The sequence below is a fragment of the Chelonia mydas genome, chromosome 7 (genome assembly GCF_015237465.2).
Source record: "Chelonia mydas isolate rCheMyd1 chromosome 7, rCheMyd1.pri.v2, whole genome shotgun sequence".
Lineage (NCBI taxonomy): Eukaryota > Metazoa > Chordata > Testudines > Cheloniidae > Chelonia > Chelonia mydas.
The window spans coordinates 76,896,995-76,920,099 of NC_057853.1; the positions used below are offsets into that span (position 1 = coordinate 76,896,995).

General features: G+C 42.1%; 1 protein-coding gene across 6 annotated transcripts in view; it reads right to left on the reverse strand.

Annotated features, from left to right (window-relative positions):
• Positions 1-10,225: 10,225 nt before the first annotated feature.
• JMJD1C (jumonji domain containing 1C) overlaps positions 10,226-23,105 on the reverse strand; it is a 314,652-nt gene continuing 301,772 nt past the window's right edge. For 4 of the 6 annotated variants that reach the window (XM_027835065.3, XM_027835066.3, XM_037905088.2 and 1 more), the window contains 3 exons: positions 21,281-21,457; positions 11,517-11,648; positions 10,226-11,137 (listed from right to left, as the gene is read on the reverse strand). In XM_027835065.3, the coding sequence (XP_027690866.2) occupies positions 11,048-11,137; positions 11,517-11,648; positions 21,281-21,457 (399 nt within the window). In that variant the 3' untranslated portion in view covers positions 10,226-11,047. Of the gene's footprint in view, positions 11,138-11,516; positions 11,649-21,280; positions 23,043-23,105 lie in introns of those variants that run through there. The other 2 variants (XM_037905086.2, XM_037905087.2) reach the window with 2 other exon arrangements.

Sequence of the window (23,105 nt, forward strand, 5' to 3'; positions counted from 1 at the left end):
ACTAGGAATTTAAAGCCACCTCACAAGCTGAGCATCATTAGGCGTTTGGGCAGTTTCCTAGGCTGCGAGGGGCCCAGAAGTAGGTGCTGCGCCAGAGGATTCAGTGCTCTGCAGGGGTGAGTATAACGAGAGCACAAAGACCAGAAAATAAAACGACACAAAAAAAGTAAATAAAAAGGGCTGGAAACAAGAAGGGTAGGAAATCACAAAGCTGCTGACCTTGTTCTACCTGAGGCAGAACTCAGGGGGAAGCAAGAGCAGGCTGGGTCCCTGGAATCTATTCAGGAAGGCACAGCCTATTCAGTAGGGATAGGAGCAGATGCTATCAGTCAAGAAGAAAGTGAGGGATTTTTGAAGTGTTATCTAGGAAGAGGAGACATGACTTAGTGACAACCTGTATGCAGAGGAAAGACTGAAAGCCCAGGCTATGGGCATGAGGGATAGAGAGGATGGTGGCATTGCCAACTGTAAAGGAGACTGGGGCTAAGGGACAGGATTTGGTAGGAAAGAGTTTGTTTTGGCCACAAAGAGTTTGAGATGATGGTGCGTTCTCTCTCAAGCAGTTCATCTGGGATATGCGAGACTGAAGCATGGAGACAGGGTCAGAGTGAAACAGAATTGACGAAAGGAGTTAGTGTGGAAGAGCAGTTGAATTCATGCAAGTGACATCACCTATAAATAAGGTGTCCAGGGAGAAAGGTAGGGGTCCAAGAATAGAGACATGAGAGGGGGCAGTTAAAGTGGGGAGCTGCCAAGAGGGATTGACAGAATGGCTAGTGAGATCAGAAGAGGACAGTTAGGGAGGCTAATGGAAGACAGAATGTCAAGGAGAAGGGAGGATCGAGGGTATCAGAACCACTGGAAAGGTTAAAGAGAATAAGAATGGAGTATAGGCCTTCAGACAGCCAAGATATTATTTGGAGACACTGGTGAGCATTTTCTAAGGAGTTGAGAGGGCAGAGGCTGTACTGGAGTGGTCCAACAGATTCACACATTTTAGTCAGACCATTACGGTCATCTAGTCTGATGTCTTGCATAACATCATAGAATTTTACCCCGTGATTCCTGCATCAATCCCATAACTTCTGGCTGAGCTAAAACATAATTTAGAAAATCAACCAATCGTGATGTGAAAACTTCAACTGATGGGGATCCCCCCCCCCATCCCGAGGTAAGTTGTTGCAATTCCGCTAACTGGTAAAATAGCGAGTTTAACGCAAGGAAGCTGATACAAGGGGCACAGACAGCTCATTCAGTGAGTATAATAGTGAAGGGGCGGAGGGAGTTAGAAAGACAAGGGGGTGGGGGTGGGGGGCGCCCATAGGTAGGTTTGAGAGTTTAACAGCATGTCTGTATGCAAGAAAGGAGACAGAAGGGGGGGACAAGAACATAGTGGGGGCAAGGAAAATTTCACAGGAAGGGATAGGGTTGAGGGGCCAGAAAGGGCATGTAGGTGAGAATTTTCAAGGCCAGTGACAGGGAGGGAGGGAAGGAAGGAAGGAAGGGCAGATGTTGGGATGGGACGGTCTTTTTGTTTTGTGTTTGTACAGCACTTACCACAATGGGGCCCTGGTCCAGGACCAGGGCTGGTAGGTGCTACAAGAAAAAGAACAAATCATGTCACATACCTAAAACTTGGCAAGCTCCAATGTTTCACCTGATGCCTATTTATGCTCTCCACTGATCTTGTAATATTTCTGATAATAAATTAGGCAATTCCGAGACCAGGAAAAAAAAAACCCACTGAAGATTAAGAGTTATTCCCTTTTTATCCATTTTGTGTTGCGAGGGTTGGGATTACAAAATACTAATAATTGGATTAGGTTTTGTGGGAGATGCTGATTCTTGAAAAATGGAAAACACAGAGGCTGTGTCTTCACTAGGTAAAAAGGCAAGGAAGATAAGATGGTTTAAAACTAGTCCCCATCATTCTGTCCTCCCTCTGCTGCCTCCCACAGGCCCTAGATAAAATTTCCCTGAGGTTAAAGAATTGAACTAAAGCCTTGTTTATGCTGGGGTTTTTACTAACTGTACACAACATCTACACTAGGGGTTTACACTAACTGGTTTAGCAGCATAGACTAAGCACAGGAGCTGCATTCAGGATCCTAAATTCACCTTCCTGTAGTCAAATGCCACTTTAAAGCACACTTTCCCAGTAATGCTCGGCTACAATGAAGAAGCAGCTGGATTACTCTGAAGTAGTCCCAGTTACAGGAAGCTGAACTGGCAGCTGCAATAAGGCTCCTAGTTGGGCTTGGTGGAGAGCTAAGGGGATGTTTACAGTCTTGAACTGAAGTTGCATAGGTAGCCAGTTACTTGAAGGAGTCCAGCAGCCTGCATGAGTCAGCAAGTCTAATTAAAGCCTAACTCATGAAACTACAAACTGGCTTCTCTTCACTTGGATTTTACCTCAAGTTAACACACGTTGGTACACAGCAAGAACATTAACATTTAAGCGTAAGAAAAATATGGAAGGGATCAGGAACAGTAATTTAAAAAATGTCCAATATCTAGGTACATGAAAATTTCACATTGTGCATACTGATAACCTTCACTGTGGCCTGTTTTTATGCTTTAATGTGATATTTGTTTGATTAATGTGTTTAGTTAGTAACTATGAAAAGGTGTAAGTCAGTAAGTTTAGAGAAACTGAATAAAGTAAGCTTGATGTGTTAACTTTAGGTATTAAACAGTACAGAATTTTGGCCTTTATGTTCTTGCTCACACTATCTAAACGCTTGTTACCTAGCAACTTTTAATTTAATAACTTTTGTGTCTGGAAATACACGTTGTGTATGACTATTTATGAGCACTGCAGTCTTCCTGAGTTCATAGCAATAAAAGCTTTATAGCACTCCACCCTATCATGTATTTTGTTTCTGCCGTATTTTCTGATTTTATTCATTTTTGGCCTTTTAGTCTGTCTCTTCCCCATTTGAAATACATTAGTTACTGTGGAAACAATGTTGTCATTGTTATGGGCAGAATTTAGTGACAGGCACAAGTGCACTATAAAGGCAATTTACATAATAGTTTGCAAAATGCAGCAGCTTATGCTTTTACATAAGTTGTAAATAACTCAAATATACTAAGTATTTTTAAATCTATATTGATTATAATAATTTTACGCAGATACCACATTGCACACACACTGTACTAGACAAATCCAATCCCCTAGTCAGTGAGATTCTACAGTGACACCATATAGTTTTTGGTGTAAGTATTTGCAGTGTTCCTAAAAGGATCCCTATCTAATTGACTTATTATTCAATAGGAAGCATAAAATGTAGCTTATCCCAAGAGCCATCCCTTGGGTAGGGTGAATCGGGGTGACTGCTTCAGTCCCCTGCGGACTGGCGCGACTGGCCGGCGCGGTCAGTCCTGGAAGAGACGAATCAGTCACTTCTGCCCCAGGCCTCGCACCCCTCTAGGAACGGCCCTGCTTATCCCCCACCTTAACTCACCATCTTATTTAAAACTGGAGTGATTTTCCACTCCACTGGTTTTGGGTATCTTCAAGAGAAGGTTTTGTCTTAAAATTGTCAATACTTCAGCATTTTCCTTTTGAACATTCTGGTTCTAAATACATTCATTCATTGTTTCATCCACGTATGTATTTTTTTAAAGTGCAGATTAACATCTTGGTCATATGCTTGAAGGATAAATCAACAGGAACTGAGCATTAAGACATGCATATACAAGGTATAGGAAGAACTTCAGTGCTGATGTTTGGATATAAAATTGGACAATTTTTTGGTATTAAATATTGTCAGAGGAGATGAAAACTAAGCTCTTAAGTCAGGTTCCTCTTACCACCTCCCCCCCGGCTCCTCCAGGAGCATATACCCTGTGAGATAAGGTGCTGGTAGTCATAATATATAGTAAAACAATGGGATGCAAGAGGAGACAACTAGCTTGCAGCAAGCTGGGATGTGAATCTAGCCTGGCATAGACTGTCTGAATGGACCCTGCTGATGTGCAACAACAGTTTGTTAAAGCACTTTTATCTAGTTCCATTTCAAAGACTACTAGATCAAAACTCAAAGCACGTCTCTCAAAGCACGGGCCACGGCAGTTTGGCCATTCTGGTGGCAATGGGGCAGGCTCATGCCGTGAAATGCTGATTCTGGGCCCGGGAAACAAGCACAGACTGGTGGGACTGCATAGTGTTGCTGGTCTGGGATGATTCCCAGTGGCTGCGAAACTTTCGCATGCGTAAGGGCACTTTCATGGAACTTTGTGACTTGCTTTCCCCTGCCCCGAAGCGCCAGAATACCAAGATGAGAGCAGCCCTCACAGTTGAGAAGCGAGTGGCAAAAGCCCCTTGGAAGCGTGCAATGCCAGACAGCTGCCGGTAAGTCGGGAATCAATTTGGAGTGGGCAAATCTACTGTGGGGGCTGCTGTGATGCAAGTAGCCAACGCGATCAAAGATCTGCTGATATCAAGGGTAGTGAGTCTGGGAAATGTGCAGGTCATAGTGGATGGCTTTGCTGCAATGGGATTCCCTAACTGGGGTGGGGCCATAGACTGAACCTCAAGGGGTACTTTTCAATTGTGCTGCAAGCACTGGTGGATCACAAGGGACGTTTCACCAACATCAACGTGGGATGGCCGGGAAAGGTACATGACGCTCACATCTTCAGGAACTCTGGTCTGTTTCAAAAGCTGCAGGAAGGGACTTTCTTCCCAGACCAGAAAATAACCGTTGGGGATGTTGAAATGTTATATATATAGTTATCCTTGGGGACCCAGCCTACCCCTTAATGCCATGGCTCATGAAGCTGTACACAGGCAGCCTGGACAGTAGTCAGGAGCTATTCAACTATAGGCGGAGCAAATGCAGAATGGTGGTAGAATGTGCCTTTGGACATTTAAAACCACGCTGGTGCAGTTTACTGACTCGGTTAGACCTCAGCAAAACCAATATTCCCATTGTTATTACTGCTTGCTGTGTGCTCCACAATATCCGTGAGAGTAAGGGGGAAACGTTTATGGCGGGATGGGAGGTTGAGGCAAATCGCCTGACCGCTGATTACGCGCAGCCAGACACCAGGGCGGTTAGAAGAGCACAGCAGGGCACGCTGCGCATCAGAGAAGCTTTGAAAACCAGTTTCATGGCTGACCAGGCTATGGTGTGACAGTTCTGTTTGTTTCTCCTTGATGAAAACAGACTTTTCCAGTAGCTGTATTGGCCGCAAATGCATCCTAAGTCTTCAGGGCAAAGTAATCATTAAACACGCTTGCTTTTAAACCGTGTATTATATTTACAAAGGTACACTCATCAGAGTTGCCTTCTCCGCCTTCAAGGTCCGGGAGCCCGGGTTGGGAAGGTATTAGATCCAGGGTGATAAACAGTTCCTGGCTGTCGGGGAGAACAGTTTCTCCACTTGCCTGGTGTGCGCTATCTTCAACCTCCCCCTCATCTACCTGGTCCCCAAAATCCTCATCCCTGTTGCGTGAGACTCCCCCCCCCCCTTGCAGGAGTCCACATACAGGGGTGGGGCAGTGGTAGGGATACCCCCTAGAACTGCATGCAGCTCATCATAGAAGCGGTATGTCTGGGGCTCTGACTCTGAGCGAGTGTTTGCCTCTTGGGTTTTTTGGTAGGCTTGCCTAAGCTCCTTAAGTTTCATGCGGCACTGCTGCGGGTCCCTGTGATAGCCTCTGTCCTTCATGCCCTTGGAGATTTTTTTCAAATATTTTGGCATTTCGTCTTTTGGAACAGAGTTCGGATAGCACGGCTTCGTCTCCCCATACAGCAATCAGATCCCGTACCTCTCGTTCGGTCCATGCTGGAGCTCTTTTGCAATTCTGGGACTCCATGGTCACCTCTGCTGATGAGATCTGCACGGTCACCTGTGCTGATCAGCTTGCCACACTTGCCAAACAGGAAAAGAAATTCAAAAGTTCACAGGGCTTTTCCTGTCTACCTGGCCAGTGCATCCGAGTTCAGAGTGCTGTCCAGAGCGGTCACAATGGAGCACTGTGGGATAGCTCCCGGAGGCCAATACCGTCAAATTGTGTCCACACTAACCTAAATTCGACCCAGTGATGTCGATTTCAGCACTAATCCCCTCGTCGGGGAGGAGTACAGAAATCGATTTTAAGAGCCCATTAAGTCGACAAAAATGGCTTCGTTGTGTGGACGGGTGCAGGGTTAAATCAATCTAATGCTGCTAAATTTGACCTAAACTCGTAGTGTAGACCAGGGCCAAGAGAGACTGAGATGGAGCGCGCTTCTTTTTCGTTGGTTCTCTCTCAGGAGAAGTCACCGCTCATTTCCAAATTGATTTTTTTGAGGAATGAGCATTCCTCTGAGAAGAGCGTGAGGTCTTTGGAGATCTGTGTCCAGAGGGCGTCTGCTGGATGGGGTCTAAAGCTGGGTGCACAGACTTCTCCATTAAGATGAGCTTGAAGTGCAGATCCCTGTTCCTCCGACCTTGAAGCTTTAGACTGCAGCAGCAAGCACATTTCTGAGGGATGTGTGACTCAGCCAAGCAGCGGACACACTGAGTGTCTGTCTGACACCAGCATGGCATCTGAACAGGAGAGGTAGTGCTTAAAACACGGTGAACAAGGCATAGCTGAAAAGATGATGGTTCACCTCGGGGTGATATTAACTAGGCTATGAAAAGGTTTGGGGTTTTTTTTTTTTTTTTTTTTAAAGTAGGAAGTAAAACGGGGAAAAGTAACTGTACTGCTAAACTAAACTATGCTAAATACTATTTTCACACTAAGTAAGCTAACTTCTTGACACTTCTGGGAGCTCTGTATCAGACTGACGACGGTTGAGAGGGAACTGAGGGCATTGGGTTGGATATGCGCTAGATGAGGCACCAACTGTGTGCGAGACAGGGACTGTGCATGCGCGACACAGACAGGCACTGCTGCTGAAATTCTCTGATCAAAGGTGCAAGGACACGCCAACACCTGAAGTGAAGCACCCACAGGGACTTCCCTCAAAGAATCTTATGCATCTCACAGTCATTCTTCCTCCTACTTTAGACTGGCCTCCTGGATTCATTCTCTTAGGGTGCCAATTGCTGTAAACATTGGGATGTGAATATTAAAAAAAATGACCTTTACTGTCAGACTCTTGTGTTGTGCATGAGGAAAGTAAATACAGGGGTATCCATTTGTGTGAAACACATCAAATTCAGGAGAAAAAAATTAATATTTAACTTCGTCATGAAAAGATTACGTGGGTCGCTAACATCAATCCCCTAAGGAAAATCGAAGAGAGCCTGAACTAACCTACTCATTAAACAAGAAAACTAAGGCTTGTCTACACTTGAAAATTATTTTGAATTGAGGGTGTGAATCTTAAAGCATAGCAGCTATTTCTGAATTGTTCCCTTTGTGGACACACTTATTTTGGAATCAGAGTTTCCACACAGGGAGTGGAGGAATACCTCAGTGGTTTGAGCATTGGCCTGCTAAACCCAAGGTTGTAAGTTCAGTCCCTTAGCGGGCCATTTAGGGGGTTCTGGGGCAAAATTGGGGATTGGTCCTGCTTTGAGCAGGGGGTTGGACTAGATGACCTCCTGAGGTCCGTTCCAACTCTGATATTCTATGAATCTATTCAGAAATAGCTATTCTGATTATTTTCCTTGAGCAGACAAGCCCTTAGATTCTGGAGGTGGTGACACAGTCATCCGAACTGCCACCATGGATATAATATGGATCCAGTTCTAACTTTTCCTTAAGCTACCCTTTGTGTAAAAAGCCTCTATGTTAGTTTAATTTCACTACTGTCAGATTACATAGCAATGTTTCTAGAAGTTTGCCATGCAGAAATCATGGTGTACAAAGAAATACAGTAATGGACACAAACAACTGGCATCACCACTAGATTTCATCCAGGAATTTTAATTACTTATATGGGGAGACACATGGATAAAGGCAGAAGCAGTAAAAAGTTTTCTAAATGTCACAGGTAAAATAGAACATTTCTTAAATCACTTTTGATGGCTTCATCCTGAAACAATTACCCCCAAACCTAAATTACCAATGAAGGAAATTCACAGTATTCTGTTGTATGCCTGATTTCCACCAAAGTAGACTGTGGGAGCCCTGAGGTCATTACTGAATGTACATGGTAACATGATGTTATGCCTACAGTTACTGGTTAGTCCTTGAACTTATAAGAAATAAATTGTTGTGTTACATTTGCAACCTGCCATGGTGTTTAGGATTCTATACAAAGAAAAATCAAAATAATAAAAATGCTACAGTTCTCACAACTGTGTGCTATGCACACTGATAGAAAAGTGTAATTACCAAGACCAAAGATCTTCAGTATGTGAGATCAGCTCAGAACAAATGTCATTACACAACAGCTAAGGCTGTTCTAAGAACTACAGTTATAAAAGACACGCGCAACCCGTATAAAATGTATACTACTTCTTTCTGTTCTAGTTTCAGTAACAGACTAATCATCTTTGCAATATTAGAAAATGTATATTTCCAAAGATATGTTTAAGCACCATATAAATTGTGATTCTTTGAGATAATTGACTCCATGTATCCATACTGTATGTAATATGCACATCTTGGGCAAACCAGCGTGAAATTTTAAGTGTCTAATTCTGGGAAGGTCTTTGGCTGGAACGTCTTAAATACCTTGGAAATGGTACCTGAAGCTCAAGGTACATTGCTTGACAGACTATATAAAGACCCAACTATCTCAAAGTGGTCCTAGAATTCAAGGACTTGGTACTAAGTACTTTCTGACCTTCAATGGGCAGGTTTCTATAGTAATTTGGACTCCCTTTGGCAAACCAGAGAAGTATAGACACAAAGAGTGACCACCCTTGTTACTGACCTGAGGTTTCATACATGAGGCAAGTTTCACATCTCTCAGTCTTGGCTTCTTTTTTGCATCTCTGGAGAAAGAAAAATTCAAGAGTCTGTCAGTTCACACAGATAAACAATTATAATCCACCTAAATATTTGTATTGTGAATATCAGCATATAAAATGATATTCCCCCTTTTGTGATAAAACTATCAAAAAAGGAGGATAGACGAGGAGTACTGTGACTTCAGCTCTAGGAAAAAGACTATGTTCTGCACTAAAACTGCATACATGTAGTGTGGTGTTCAGGTGTATTCCATACAAAAATATTTTTCTTATTTATGTAAGACCAGACTAACAGCAACAACACTGCAAACCCAAAGCCTCAAAAATCTTCCCAAAATGTTAAATCTTTTCAGCCAAAAAAACCACAGTGCAACAAGAGTTATTTTTTGGGTTAAGATCAAAGGTTTACAACAGATTTAACCTCCTAAATGTAAATATTAGCTACCATTAAAATTTATTTCTATTCAAATTCTGTTCCTGAAAAGAAACCATTCCTATGGCTCAGTTAAGAGAGCTCAGCAGCTTGTTGTATCTTCAACAAATAGTTTAGCTATCAAATTCTCCCTTCCCTCTGTGCTATGTACAGAGCAATATATTAACTTAACGTAAACTTAAGACGTAACTGATAATGCATATCAACTCATTCCAGTAATATTTCTGAGTAACTATAAAATCGACTGCAATTTTTCTAACCAGTTAAACCCAAAACATGTACTTTTAAAATAATTTTTCTTTTCACTAAAAACCTGAAATTGTTTTGTGTATCATCCAACTTTTTAATGCAATTTAAACACTACCTCTCCCCACCTCCAACACTAGCACTATGTTACATATGTTGTTTCATTTGGCAGCAGCATACCTACTGCTATCACATTTTGGCCACATCACCAGCGAGAGAGATATCAAATTTAATTTTTTCAGTTTTAGAGTATTATACACAATTTTATTTTTTATAATAAGCATACGAGTTCCTCATCACTGACCTAATCTTTACACATTTAGTTTACAAGCAACAGAGAACTTTTTTTTTTTGTTCTATGGAAATTCCCTTCTCCTCAAAACAAAAGAATCTTTGTTATTGAAGACACAACATAAGGAATGTTTAAATTATTTTTATTCTTAGATAGCTCTCTTTGGCTCAGCCACTTGAACTGTGTTCCAGCATGTCCTTTAGTATTTTCATATTAAAACGGGCAGGGGGGTGAATGGTGCACACTAATAACATACAACATTGCAATCTTTTACAGTAGGCAGCTTTACAACAGAGACATCTGCAATCACTGTGAAGGCATGAATGACTCAGACAAGTGTGTTTGTCACAAATGTACCACAAACATGAAAAACACACAATGAGACAACATTTGATAAAGTCATTTTAATGGAAAATGCAAAACCCCTTTCAACTTCAATGTACAAAGCATGTGTAACACTTGCACTTTTAACAAATTAAAGCAAGCCAATGTTTTAAAAAAATACATCATTGAATGTATATATGTATATATTTACACAGCATATTAAGTTTAATATTTAGCTTTAAAAGTTCACAGAAATTTTACCAAAATGAGACAATCTTTTAAATAAATTACACCTTTTGAAAATGTTTAATTGTACACTGAATAGCTTCAATAAAATACTGAAGTGTCTGTATTTAATATCTACTTTATATACTTTATATTTTACAAAGTTTACAATTATTTGGCAGTAATTTTCAGAAAATGACATGACTGCTGTGCGGATTCAGCAATGTCCCAAATGCAGGCAATAGCTGGTGTTTGTGTCCTACTCTCACAGTAACTGTCTCAATGTAGTGAAAAATACCAGAGTTATCTTAGCAAACTGTACAAGTCACATTTACATTTGATCAACAATATAGCATAGAATTTTGTGAGTTTTTTTTTCAAAAAATAAATACATCTTAAATCTGACATTTCACAAACTTCATATACATTATAATACAAGACAGCAGAATGCTGCTTAATTTTTTTTAATAAGTAACATTTAATCACAGTAGCTGTGATCTATGAAGCTATACTGTTGCAGTGTCAGTAACAAGTAAATACGGTGACTATGTTTTCTTGGCACTGATGGTTTGTGAAGCTTAAATTAGTGTGCATACTGTTCATCATATAATTGAAAAAATAACCTCCATCTGATGGTTTAACATAAAAAAGCAGCGAGCGCTTTAGTTTTCTTCCACATCTTCCATTTCATTTTCATGAATCTTCAAAGCTCTCACCATTTCCTTAACTGCGTGATACAAGATATTTTTAACCTGCAAAAGTATAAGACACACCCCAGTAAGATACAAGTGATAAAAAAGCCACTACTAATGCGTGGTATGTAACTATGTTTAGGACTGAGCCCTAGGCTTAGTGGATGAAATAAAGATTAAGTTAAAAATGTCAGTCCAAAAGGAAACACCTTGATATTCTAAACACACTGTGAAATACCAAAACAGCGATTCAACTGAAAGTCATTTACACCACTGCATTCACATTGATGGTCTCCCTTAGGTTCATGGGGACCAAATAGGCACATTGATTGTCATTGTTATTCCGTGTGAACAACAGCTAGAAAATGACCACATGCACAGTTACATATTTCAACGCAGTGCTTTCAGAACAAGTTCTAGTTGAGAATTCATTTCTTACCTGCATTTTATCATCATAATTGATTTCTTCTTTTGACAGCCTCAGTTCCTGTGTTAAGTGAAATGACTGTACAAGATGTTCTGGAGACACAAAGTCTTCAGTTACTTGAATGCAGCTGTGAAAATTTTGCACCTGTCCAAAAATAAAAGAAAAAAAGAAAATTAAAAAAAATAATTTTTTTTTAATTCACAAAAAGAACAAAGTAAAGTATAGGCTCCAAATCTTTCAAACCACGTAACTATCAGACTGGGGATCTTTTTACTTTTTAAGTTATCAGTAATGACGTGTATTAAACTGACATTTATTGAACATTTTGAAATCTCCTATCTGTTGCGACAAGTCATGTGTCAGATGTGCAGCAATAGACTCCACAATGATGAGACACACTATTTTCTAAAATCCTAACATTGTTCAGGCTCATACTCCTGAGCTGGAATGTTACTGAAGGACACTAGCCACAATCCGAGTGCACGCCCAGCCCTTCTCTTCCTTTCCCTGGCATGCAGCCAGCCACTTTCTCATTAATTCAATCCATCTTCCAATTCCCTTCTCAAAAACCTGTGCTGTGACCTTGATTGTCTTTGCTCCCAAACCCCTCCCCAATTCACACATTCTTCCCAGTGACAAGTGAACAACTCCCCTTTCCCAAGTTCCAAAACCTCATGTACCTGAGTGCCAAGTGTCTCCAACCCATCCAACTTCTTAACTTCCCCTCCTCTACCTATTAAAATAGTCTCTGAACCTATTGACCTGTCAAATATTTACCCCTCCCATCCCCAGACAAGTAGTTATGGGAAGCCCTGCACATCTTAAGACAGTATATAGCAAAATCAAACTAACGGATCTAGGCAATCATTAGGTCCAGATATTTAAAGACACTGCACAGCTGAAAGTTCATCTCCTTAGCAGACATATCTAAAACAGAGACGAGCCAGGGAGATAAAGAAGGGCTGTCACTGCTACTGATGCCTCAGATGTAATCATGAACGGGAAAGTTTGGCAAGCAGTTTTTCCCAGAGATTCGTGGGGTGAAGGGTAATACACCCTACCAGAGTGCCAATAACAGGGAAGCTGAGCCAGTGGAGCACAACCCCGAAAATTAGGGAGAGTAAGGAGAAAGCCTAAGATCCTAGATAGGGAGTTGGTGTTTGAAGGATTGGGAGTTCCTCATCCCAACTCCTGGCCATAGACCTCCGTTTCTCTGTCCTTACAGAGAAAGCTGTCACCTACACAGATCAGCCCCTGTGCAGTTGACATACACATAGCTTCTAGCTGTACGGGACCATACATGTATAGCAATTCCTTTCTCATGTGTATTTACCAAGTCATCTCTGGGACGTCATTCTCTATAAGCATGTTACATTACATACAAAATGGGAAATGACTGCCTAGGAAGGGAGTACTGCAGAAACGGATACGAGGGTTATAGGGGATCACAAGCTAAATATGAGTCAACAGTTTAACACTATTACAAAAAAAGCAAAAATAAAAAATTGTTTTACTCTACTCCACGCTGATTAGGCCTCAACTGGAGTATTGTGTCCAGTTCTGGGCACCATATTTCAGGAAAGATGTAGCCAAACTGGAGCAAGTCCAGAGAAGAATTAAAAAATATTAAAAGTCTAGAAAACATGACCTATGAAGGAAGATTGAAAGAATCGGGTTTGTTTAGTTTGGAGAACAGAAGACTGAGAGGGGACATGATAACAGTTTTCAAGTACCTAAAAGGCTGTTACTAAGAAAAGGGAGAAAAAAATTGTTCTCCTTAACCTCTGAGGATAGGACAAGAAGCAATAGGCTTAAATTGCAGCAAGGGCAGTTTAGGCTGGACATCAGGAAAAACTTCCTGTTAGGGTAGTTAAGAACTGGAATAAATTGCTCAGTGAGGTTGTAGAATCTCCATCATTGAAGATTTTTAAGAGCAGGTTGGACAAACACCTGTCAGAGATGATCTAGATAATACTTACTCCTGCCATGAGTGCAGGGGACTGGACTAGATGACCTCTTGAGCTCCCTTCCAGTCCTATGATTCTCTGATCCTAATATGTTATTATGCTCTTAACGCAACATTTTTTTTTTTTAGGCGTTTGTTAGATTATATAATTACTTGCCCTGTTATAATGAGGCAATTTAAATTATGTATTTAATCTCAACGAACATACTTAAATCACTGAGTCAAGTATTTCACTCTTATCTTTTAATGACAACTTTCAATACATTTTAAAAACCAGAAACAGATACAGAAACAGTTATTTTTTTAAATACATGCATCAAAGAACATACCGTATATATGCGTTCATAAGCTGAATTTTTTTAGTAAAAAAGGGAAGCATCAGAGAAGGGGGTCGTCTTATGAATGGATATAGAGAGGGAGGGGTGGGACACAGCTCCTCCCCGCAACAGAAGGAGCAAGGAGAGGCAGCACAGCCAGCAGAGCCAGAAAGGAAGAGGCGGGGCCAGAGTCTCTCCACTTCTGGCCACACTGCTCTCCCCCCAGCCTCCGAAGCAGCTGCATCTCTGGGGCTGGCAGGCTGCAGCTGTGCCACTCGGCCCCGCCCACCAGAGCACGCTGCAGCCATGCCATCCGGCCCAGCCCGCTGGAACATGCTGCAGCCATGCCGCCCGGTCTGGCCACCGGAGCAGCTCCGGCCAGGCCAGAGACATCCTCCCCTGGACCTCCCCAGATAAGGTAAGAAGGGATGGGATGGGGAAAGTGTGGGGGTCCCGGGCTAGGGGTGGGGTCATGTGGGGGGTGGTCACAGGGGTTACTCCCCTGACCCCCAGCTCCCCCCCTCCCCCAAAATTTCCCCACCAATTGCTATCCCGGCCTGTCAAAGTAAGCAGCTGGCGCGCCGGGACACTTTGTTTACTTAGGTTTACCTCTGTGCCTGCGGACGCTCGAGGTAAACAAACCATCTCGGCTCGCCATCGAATTATCCTGATGGCCCGGGAGCCAAAGTTTGCTGACCCCTGAATTATAGGGTCAGCTTATGAATGGGTCATAAGAATTTTCCATTTTTACTTATCCATCTTGGGGGGGTCGGCTTATGATAGAGTATATACGGTAGTTCTCCATTTCCTCCCAAACATCCCTTTCATAAGAACTTGTCACTGTGGAGAAAAAGGTTCCCAGAATCTATCCATCAGAAATGCTGTCTTATTAACTCCTAGGTGCCAGGAGTTGGAATATCTCCATCTCAAAAGCAACTGTTTGGAATTGATGTCAAGGGGTTAAAGGTGACAACAGTAACCTGGGCTTATTTTCAGCTCTTAAACATACATACTGAATGTGGTGGTGGTGGTGTACTCCCTTTAGTTTGATGGCAATTATATGCCTCATACCTTATAAAACAGTTTGAAGGGTGAGTTCACACCTATCAATGTCAGTGGAGCTTTACCTCAATCCACAATAAGGTTTCACCTAGCTCATAACAATATCTTGGAAGTGTCTTAAACCTTACTTTTGATCCTTGGGGTAGAGAACCAGACAAGCTTCCCTCCAAGAGGAGAGAATAGATGTCCTGAATTTTTTTCCTTCTGTGCTAGTGATTTATGTTTATATCATGTGTCTGCCAGCCAAAAACAATTCTTCTGTTTAAGTCTGATGCAATCGGGAAAGTCACGAATTGCCCCTTGGACAGAATTTATTTCTGTGTGATATGCAATAATCACTATCAAGAGAACAAATCAGTAATTCCATTTTCCATTGAACCAAAAAGTAACAGATTAGATCCCTGAAAGGGAGGCATACTCATGCCTGCTCTTCTAGCATCGAGTTCTCTTCTTCCAACTTTGGCAGGCTAATGAGGCCTCACTTGCCCTCTATTCTGCCTGTAAGGACAACAGATCCAAGGAAACATCAAATACATATCAGAGATGTTCATCTTTCAGAATCTTTTGGGAAGCAGATCTGAGGCCAATCACTCTAGACCTTAAAAGTTCTTAGGACAATATAGTCATGTATGACCATACAGAGATGCACTTGACAAGCAACTCATAGTTCCCTTTAGAAATACATTCAAGCTTGCAGTCTCACAGATCCTCCTGGGCTACCATCCAATCTAGTAGAACAGATATTTTTTCTTTTTAAATCACTAGAATGACAGCCAAGTTCACCTTGAGTATTGCATTCTATGCTTTTGATCATTCTTTGAGGAAATGAAACAGCCATCAGATACATTCAGGGAAGTTTGATATCATATTATTCTTTATTAAAGTCCTTCAGGTCACTGTCCAGGGTAAACGTCTTTCTGCTCTCTTTCTCTGGGAAAAGATGTTTGGGAGTTGTTTGTACACCTTTGATCAGAAAGGTCCAGCATCCTAGAAAGCCTAGGAGGAAGGTGAATGAGAAGATTCAAAGGCCTGAGGCCTGCAATCCCTCTTAACCAGTGTGAAAGAAAGGTTACTTACCTTACAGTAACTGGAGTTCTTCAAGATGTGTGGTTGCACTGTGGGTACACATACACTCCATGTGCTTGAGACTAGAACATTCTTGCTATCAGTGTCTGTTGGTCCTTACCTGCACCTCCTTATGGTCTGGACCGAGGGCATATGGGGAGCCACAGACCAACCGCATCCCCATTCCTTGTCTACTGGGAATCTCTGTAAGAAAGGATTCACAGCAGAGGGGAAGGAGGATGGAGAGTGGAATATACACAGGAACCACATTTCTGAAAGAACTCCAATTACCGTAAGGTAAGAACCTTTCTTTCTTCTTTGAGTGATGGTCCCTGTGTGTATGGAAAGGTGGGTAACCTGCATGCAATATCAATCAAGGATGAGGGTCCAAGGAACAATGCTGCACCACTGACTGAATGACTGCTGAACTGAAGGATGCAGTCACAGAAGAGGCCTGCACCAGGGCATAGTAGTGTCCAGTGAAAGTATACACAAAGCTCCATATTGCTGCTCTACAGATCTCCAGGAGAAGACTGTCCTGAAGAATAATCATGGAAGCAGCCTAGGCTCTGGTCAAGTAAGCCCGCACATTCTTATGAAGAGTAGCCCCTGCAAGATCATAGCAAAGGCAGATGCAACCAGCCATCTATTTGGAAAGCCTCTGTGAGGAGATTGCTTCCCCCTTCGTCTGCTCAATGAATGGAAATGAAGAGTCTTGGGAGACTTCCTGAAGGGTTTTGTCCTTTGTAGGTAGAAAGCTGAAGCTCAATGGACATCCAGAGAATGAAGCTTTCTGTCTTCCCTGGTGGTGCAAGGTTTCAAGTAGAAGACAGGTGGAATTCAGAGGGAAACTCTGTGATCAGCTTGAGATATAACCTCAGAGAGACCTCATCCTGATGGAACACCGTATAGGAAATGTCCACCATAAAGGCCCTGAGCTCACCCACTCTTCTGGAAGAAGTGATTACAGTCAGGAAGACTACTTTAATAGACAGGTGAAGAAGGGAGCAGGCTGCAAACAGTTCAAATGGAGGATTCATAAGCGCTGACCAAACAAGGTTGATATCCCAAGTTGGCATTAGTTTCACTACCGTGGGTAGATTCTAGTAAGGCCTTTCAGGAGCCTTAGGGTCAATAGTGTGGGTGAAGACAAAGTAGCTGTCAACCAGTGGAATGAAGGGCATTAATTGCTGCCAAATGCACACGCAGATAACAGAGATATGCCCAACTTCTTCCAGGAAAGAAAGTAGTCTAAGATGATCGAGGTGTCCAAATTGTCTGGGGGCATGCGACAAAATTGGCATCAGAAATAAAAAAATCTCTTCCATTTAACAACGAAGCATTTTCTCATAGAGCATTTCCTGATATTACTGACGATGGACTGTATTTCCTTGGAACATGATTTCTCAAAGCTCGGCATCCATCCAAATTTCAGGCTGTCAGGTGGAGAGATGGTGGGTTGGCACGGTTGATCCTGCCTCTGTTCCGTGTTAGCAGGTTCGGAAATAGCTGAATGCGTATGCATGGGAGTGGTTACATCTGGAGGATGCTGGTGAACCAGAACCGCTTCAGCCAGTAGGATGTCACAGAAATCACCAACAGTCTGTCCTGCCTGATTTTCTTCAAGACTCAGGTCAAAAGGAATATTTAGTGGGAAGGTATACATCAGCAGCTCAACACTGAACCAGGAATGTGACCCCTCTGTAACAGTGTCCCCAAGCTGCTAGTGAACAGTAAGGTGGGTATTTCTTATTGTCCTGGGACACAAAGATACCATGATGGGAAACCCTAACGTCGGAATACGTTTTGTACCACCAAGTTGTGATCCTTATGCAAGTGCCTGCTGAGGTGGTCTGCCAAGGTATTAATTACTTCTGGGAAGTGCACCACCGAGTGGTAATTTGATGACAGATACACTGGTTCCAGAGTTTGACTGCTTCCACCTAAAGGGCCGGAGACCTCACTCTTCTGCTTATGTAGTAGGCTGTGGTCATGTTTTCCTACATTATCTGAATGTGCTGGGCATGGATGGGGGACAGGAACTTTCTGCAAACCTAGTGAAGCTCCCACAGTTTGAGGAGGTTGTTCTAAAGTGTGGATTCTTGTTGGGACCAGAGCCTTGAGCCGTGTGATCATTCAAGTGCATTCCCCAACCCATTATGGAGGCATCCATAATCAGCTTCTTTATGGGTGGAAGGGGAATGAATACCTTGGGGAACCGAGACTTGTTTGTCCAGATTGTCTCTGCTCGGAGAGTAGACTGTCCTCAACCATGCCTGGGGCACCAGAGAGGGAACCTTGCAAATGGCATAACATTGGGGCAGAAGGCCATGTCGCCTATCAGGATCAGGCAAAATCCAACTGTCATGTGAGGACACATCCGATGCTGAGCCATAATGTTTGGCATCATGTGGACTATGTCCTCTGGTAGATAAGCTCTGGCTGAAACTGAATTCAGAGCTGCTCTGATAAATTTTATAAGTTGCATGGAACTACATTGGACTTTTCTAGGTTTACTAGAAGTTCAAAGGTTCAAAACAAGCTGGGTAGGCAAAGGACTGACGATTGTACTTCCTGACATGACAAGCCTGTGAGCAGCGAGTCATCAAGATAATGAAAAACTGGGCTGCCTTGGCAGCACAGGTATATCACTATTATGGACAGCACCTCATTAAAAACTCTAGAGCTGTAGAAAGCCTGAAGGGAAGGATTGTACCAATAATCATTTGGGTCTCCTGTGCACAGGATGAATGTCTAACATGGAAATAAGCGTCGTTCGAACAGCTGAAAACCAACTGCCTTTGTTTAGGGAGGGAATTATGACGGCCAGGATAGTCATCCTGAATTTTGAAAGGCGTATGAAAACATTCAGCTTCATGGGCCTCTAGATCCCTTTATTTCTGGTGATGAGGATGTACCTGGAATAAAACCCCTTCCCCTTATGCTGAGAGGGTACGGGTTCTATAAGCTCTTAGCTGTAAAGAGGAATCCACTTCCTGTCTGAAGATCCTCTCCTAAGAGGGGTCCTGAGGAGGAACAGGGAGGGGAAAGAAACTGTTGAGTAGCCAGTGGAGATGATCTCTATGACCCATCTGTAAGAGGTGACAATGCAAGACTGGAAGAAATAGGTCAGGAAGCCACCAAAGGGGGTGTCAGTCAGAGTGGAGGCTGGCTGGCAGCTCTCATTGGTCCTGTCAAAATGGTCTCCTGAGCCTGAGAGATAGACAACAGCTGGGCATGATGTCTTCTACGCTACGGTCTCTGACACTTCCTGGGAGGTTCATGTTCTCTCTGATAGTAGAAAAGTTGTGAAGCGTGATGCTGTTTGTATGTAGGTGGTCTAGAGTACTTCCTCTGAGGAACTGGGGCATAAATACACAAGGATCAGAGGGTAGCCTCGGAGTCTGATGGTATCCAGTGCCTCATCGGTTTTCTCACTGAACAAATGGCTGACCCTGAAGGGAAGGTCCTCCACAGTAGCTTGTACCTACTTGGGGACCCCAAAAGACTGTAGCCATGAGGTCTACCTCATGACAACCAAAGTTGCCATGGAATGGGAAGCAGCGTCTGCAGCATCTAGCAAAGCCTGGGGAAACAGTCTGCTTATTAGTTTACCCTCCTCGATGGGGGCCTGAAATTGTGGCCTGAGTTCCTGTAGAAGTTTGTTGGTGAACTCAGTTTGACATCCTTGCCTGGGCAGAGTCTCACTCAATTTGGACAAGGTAGGGGAGATGCTCCTTTTATTAGTGGCTTTAGAAGGGGATTTATCCCATTTCCAGTGGGGGTATCTGACCATACCCTCCTCCCATCTCTTGCTAGAGTTCCTAGGCTTGATATCCAATGGTTCAGAGCTGGAGAGCCTTGGAACAGAATGGGGACTAGTAGGCAGCTCCTGCCAATGTACCGGGGGCGGGGTGTCAGGAAACTGAGTGTCAGACTGGGACCTCATCAACTGCTCCATTAGGTGTCTTCAAAGCTGGAACTCATGGGATTGCCAAGTTCAAAGAAGAAACAAACTGTAAACATTGTACTTGGAGGGGATGTGGGACTCTCCAAAGCAATACAAACAGGAATTGTCAAGACCACTCTCTGGGAAGATCTGGGGGCAGGCCACACAGGACATGGGATCTCAGGCATGCTAAGAACCCCAAATGTTGGGGCAACGGGGTTGGAGGGAACCCCACGCACAAATATCAAAACACTATCTAAAGAAAAAAAAATATTTACACAAAACAAAGCTAAATTTTTTTAGCAGGAATGCTAGCAAAGCTGCAGATACTGAGGAGTTCTAGAAAGGAACTAGAAAGATGATTGGTCTGCACCTCCTTTTATGCCCCTGATTTGAAGCACAAGGAGGCACAGCCCAATGGATACTAACAGCAAGAATCTTCCTGTCTCAGGTGCACAGAGTACCCACAGTGGGATACACATGGGGACCACCAACTAACGTAATCATAGCTCTTTGACCCATGACTGCAAATCAATTTGAAACGCCATGCTTGAGACACGGCATAGGTTGCCTTCCCCATCCTGTCATGCTCAAACTCAGCATGGGTCCACAACTGGCTACAATTCTTGTCTGATCTTTAGCCAAGAAAAGTTTACTTTGTGAGACTCCCATCCTCTGTAGCACGGGGGCTACTGCTGGCTTGAGAGAAAAAACGGTTATGCTAGGATGGGGACAATTCTGCTGCACAATACATACATTGATTCCCCATAATTTCTCTCTCTGGAGTTAATTACCATATTTTTCCTTGCAGAAGTGAAAATAAAATCTATTTGCAGCACAGATAGAACAGTGTGTCACATGAAGGGAGGCCGCTGAAAGGGAAATGTGATGCTAGTTTCCGCTTTCCAGACTGGCTGATATTCCTGCTATGTAAAAAGGAAGTCTGAATAGTCCATATGTTTCAGATTGAAGAAGTACTTTACAAAAATCTCATCTCAAAAATGTCCTGTCAGTTAACCTGAAACTTTCCCACAAAGTATCCCACAGATGAAGACCAAACAAACAATTTCAAGTGTATTTTTTTCCCTGCAGAAATTAGAAAGGTGTATCAGCATTCGGTTTATATTGAAACTTGTAATTACTGCCATGCTTCAATTATACGCTAGTAAAAGGAAGTTAACTGGATTGAAAGAGTTGCACAATAGTTAATAGTGTTCTGACCATTATTTGACATTTGGAGAAATAACAAAGTTACTTTGAGTATTTCTGAGTCCTTGCATAGTAATCTTGGATAGCAATTTCTATCAATCAGTTTGTGTTATTTATTTCTGTTCATTATGATGGTCACTGATAATGAAATCAAATCTAATTTAAGCATGAACTTACATGTATCTATCTGTGAATAGAGGTATTTTACCTGATGAAGGGCTCCTGCTGGTAAAATAATAGCATCACCAAGGAACTGAATAATAGTGCAGGTTTTTACTCCATATTCTTCAAGAAGTCTTTGGCGAAGTTTTTTGTTCACATACCAACTCTGGTCACGTATTGGATCATGCTCTGGTAAAACTTCTAGACCCTGTTCTTTTGCAATCTGTAATACAGGTGAGACACTAGATCATTTTTTTAAAAAAAGGAAAACTATGTTGGTAGGTCCAAAATTTACCTACCTAAAAAGTAACAGGAATTTGTTTCAATATCCACATGAGAATTTTGGCTAGTATTTTAAAAGAATTTTAAGGGAATTAATAAAGATAAGGTAATATATTCTTATTGAAACAACTTCTTTTGGTGGAAGGGACAAACTTTTGAGCTTATGAGAATTAGGCACCCAAATCCCTTTGAAGTAAAAGGGTTCTGAAGGAATTCCACTCCAGAAGAGCAGTAGATGCCTTCTGACAAGTTTAGTAAAAAAAAAAATTAAGTATAAACATTTTTGCCTACATGTTTCTCTTCTATCATTTGTTAGAAATGGGCTCACTTGCAAGAAGATAGTATCTTTATTTCATAACAGCTCATCTCCAGATTCTAAACTTTAAGAAATAATCTAGTTTGACAAAATTTCCACAGGATCCAATCATAACACCACAAACAAAATTATAACCTCAAGTCAAGAAAAAGCAGCATGTAAATTCACATGAAGAGTTTTTCCCCCACAAATAAACTGGAAAGGAATTAAGAAAATATGACATAAGCAGAATGGTCCAAAAATATTTCCACTGAGACATGAGTGGATTTTTAAATGCAACCACCACTACCACAACAAGCAGTTCCTCCCTATGCTAGGCACACAAAACAAACACTTGTCTTAACTAGCCACTAATTACTAAATAATAGTGAGAGATGGGGGAAAAACCCCCTACATCTGTTGTCCATGTCTCAGGAAACAGGTTTATTTTTTTAATAAATATATGAATTTACTTGTAAAATATACTTTATGTTATTAACTACTTTATGTAAAAGGGAAAATTTTCCTTATCTATTCATTTTCTTTCCGCAAGATCTTTCGAGCCAGTGCAGGTGCTTGGATTATAGTTTCTCCCAACCAGCAGAATATTAAGATTTTTGACTTTACACCCTTACACATTAAGGGTCTAGCCATCTATGAGTCTTCAGCTGACTACCTCAAAAGCAGTACCAAACCAACAAGCTGAATGATGCTATTCTTTAGTGAAGTTTAACAAACAATTTTAGTAACAGCAGGAATCTGAACATATCAGCAATTTGGCATTGAAACCGAGTAAAGGAAACAGGCATCCAAGTCATACAGGGCAAGAAGTCTGGACTGGTATAGAAGATCTTAAAGAAAGGAAATGAACAGGTAAAGAAAATTTCCCATTCTTTCTTCAATCTTTTATGTCAGTCCAGACAACTGGGACCTCTCACCTCTCAAGACAGTTAATCATTGTAATACAGGTGGGATCATCACCTATTGCTTACAGGAGAGGTGGGCGGGGGGTCATCCAATTGAGACCACATCCATCAAACCTTAGAATGCCAGTATTATTGTTGAGTGTACTCTAATGGAACTGGCACTCAACTCCAAGATTAGACCAATATACAGGAAACAGGAAGGCTGGCATTGGGGCCTCAATCATCTCTATCCACACTTTGTCACACCAGCTCACAAAGATTCTGCAACTTCGAGAGTTCATTTTTAAAGTTGATGGCTTCTTTGGCTGTAACAGAGAGATTTTATCTGATAAAGCCCTCTTTCTTTGGACTGGTGCACTTAACAGTAA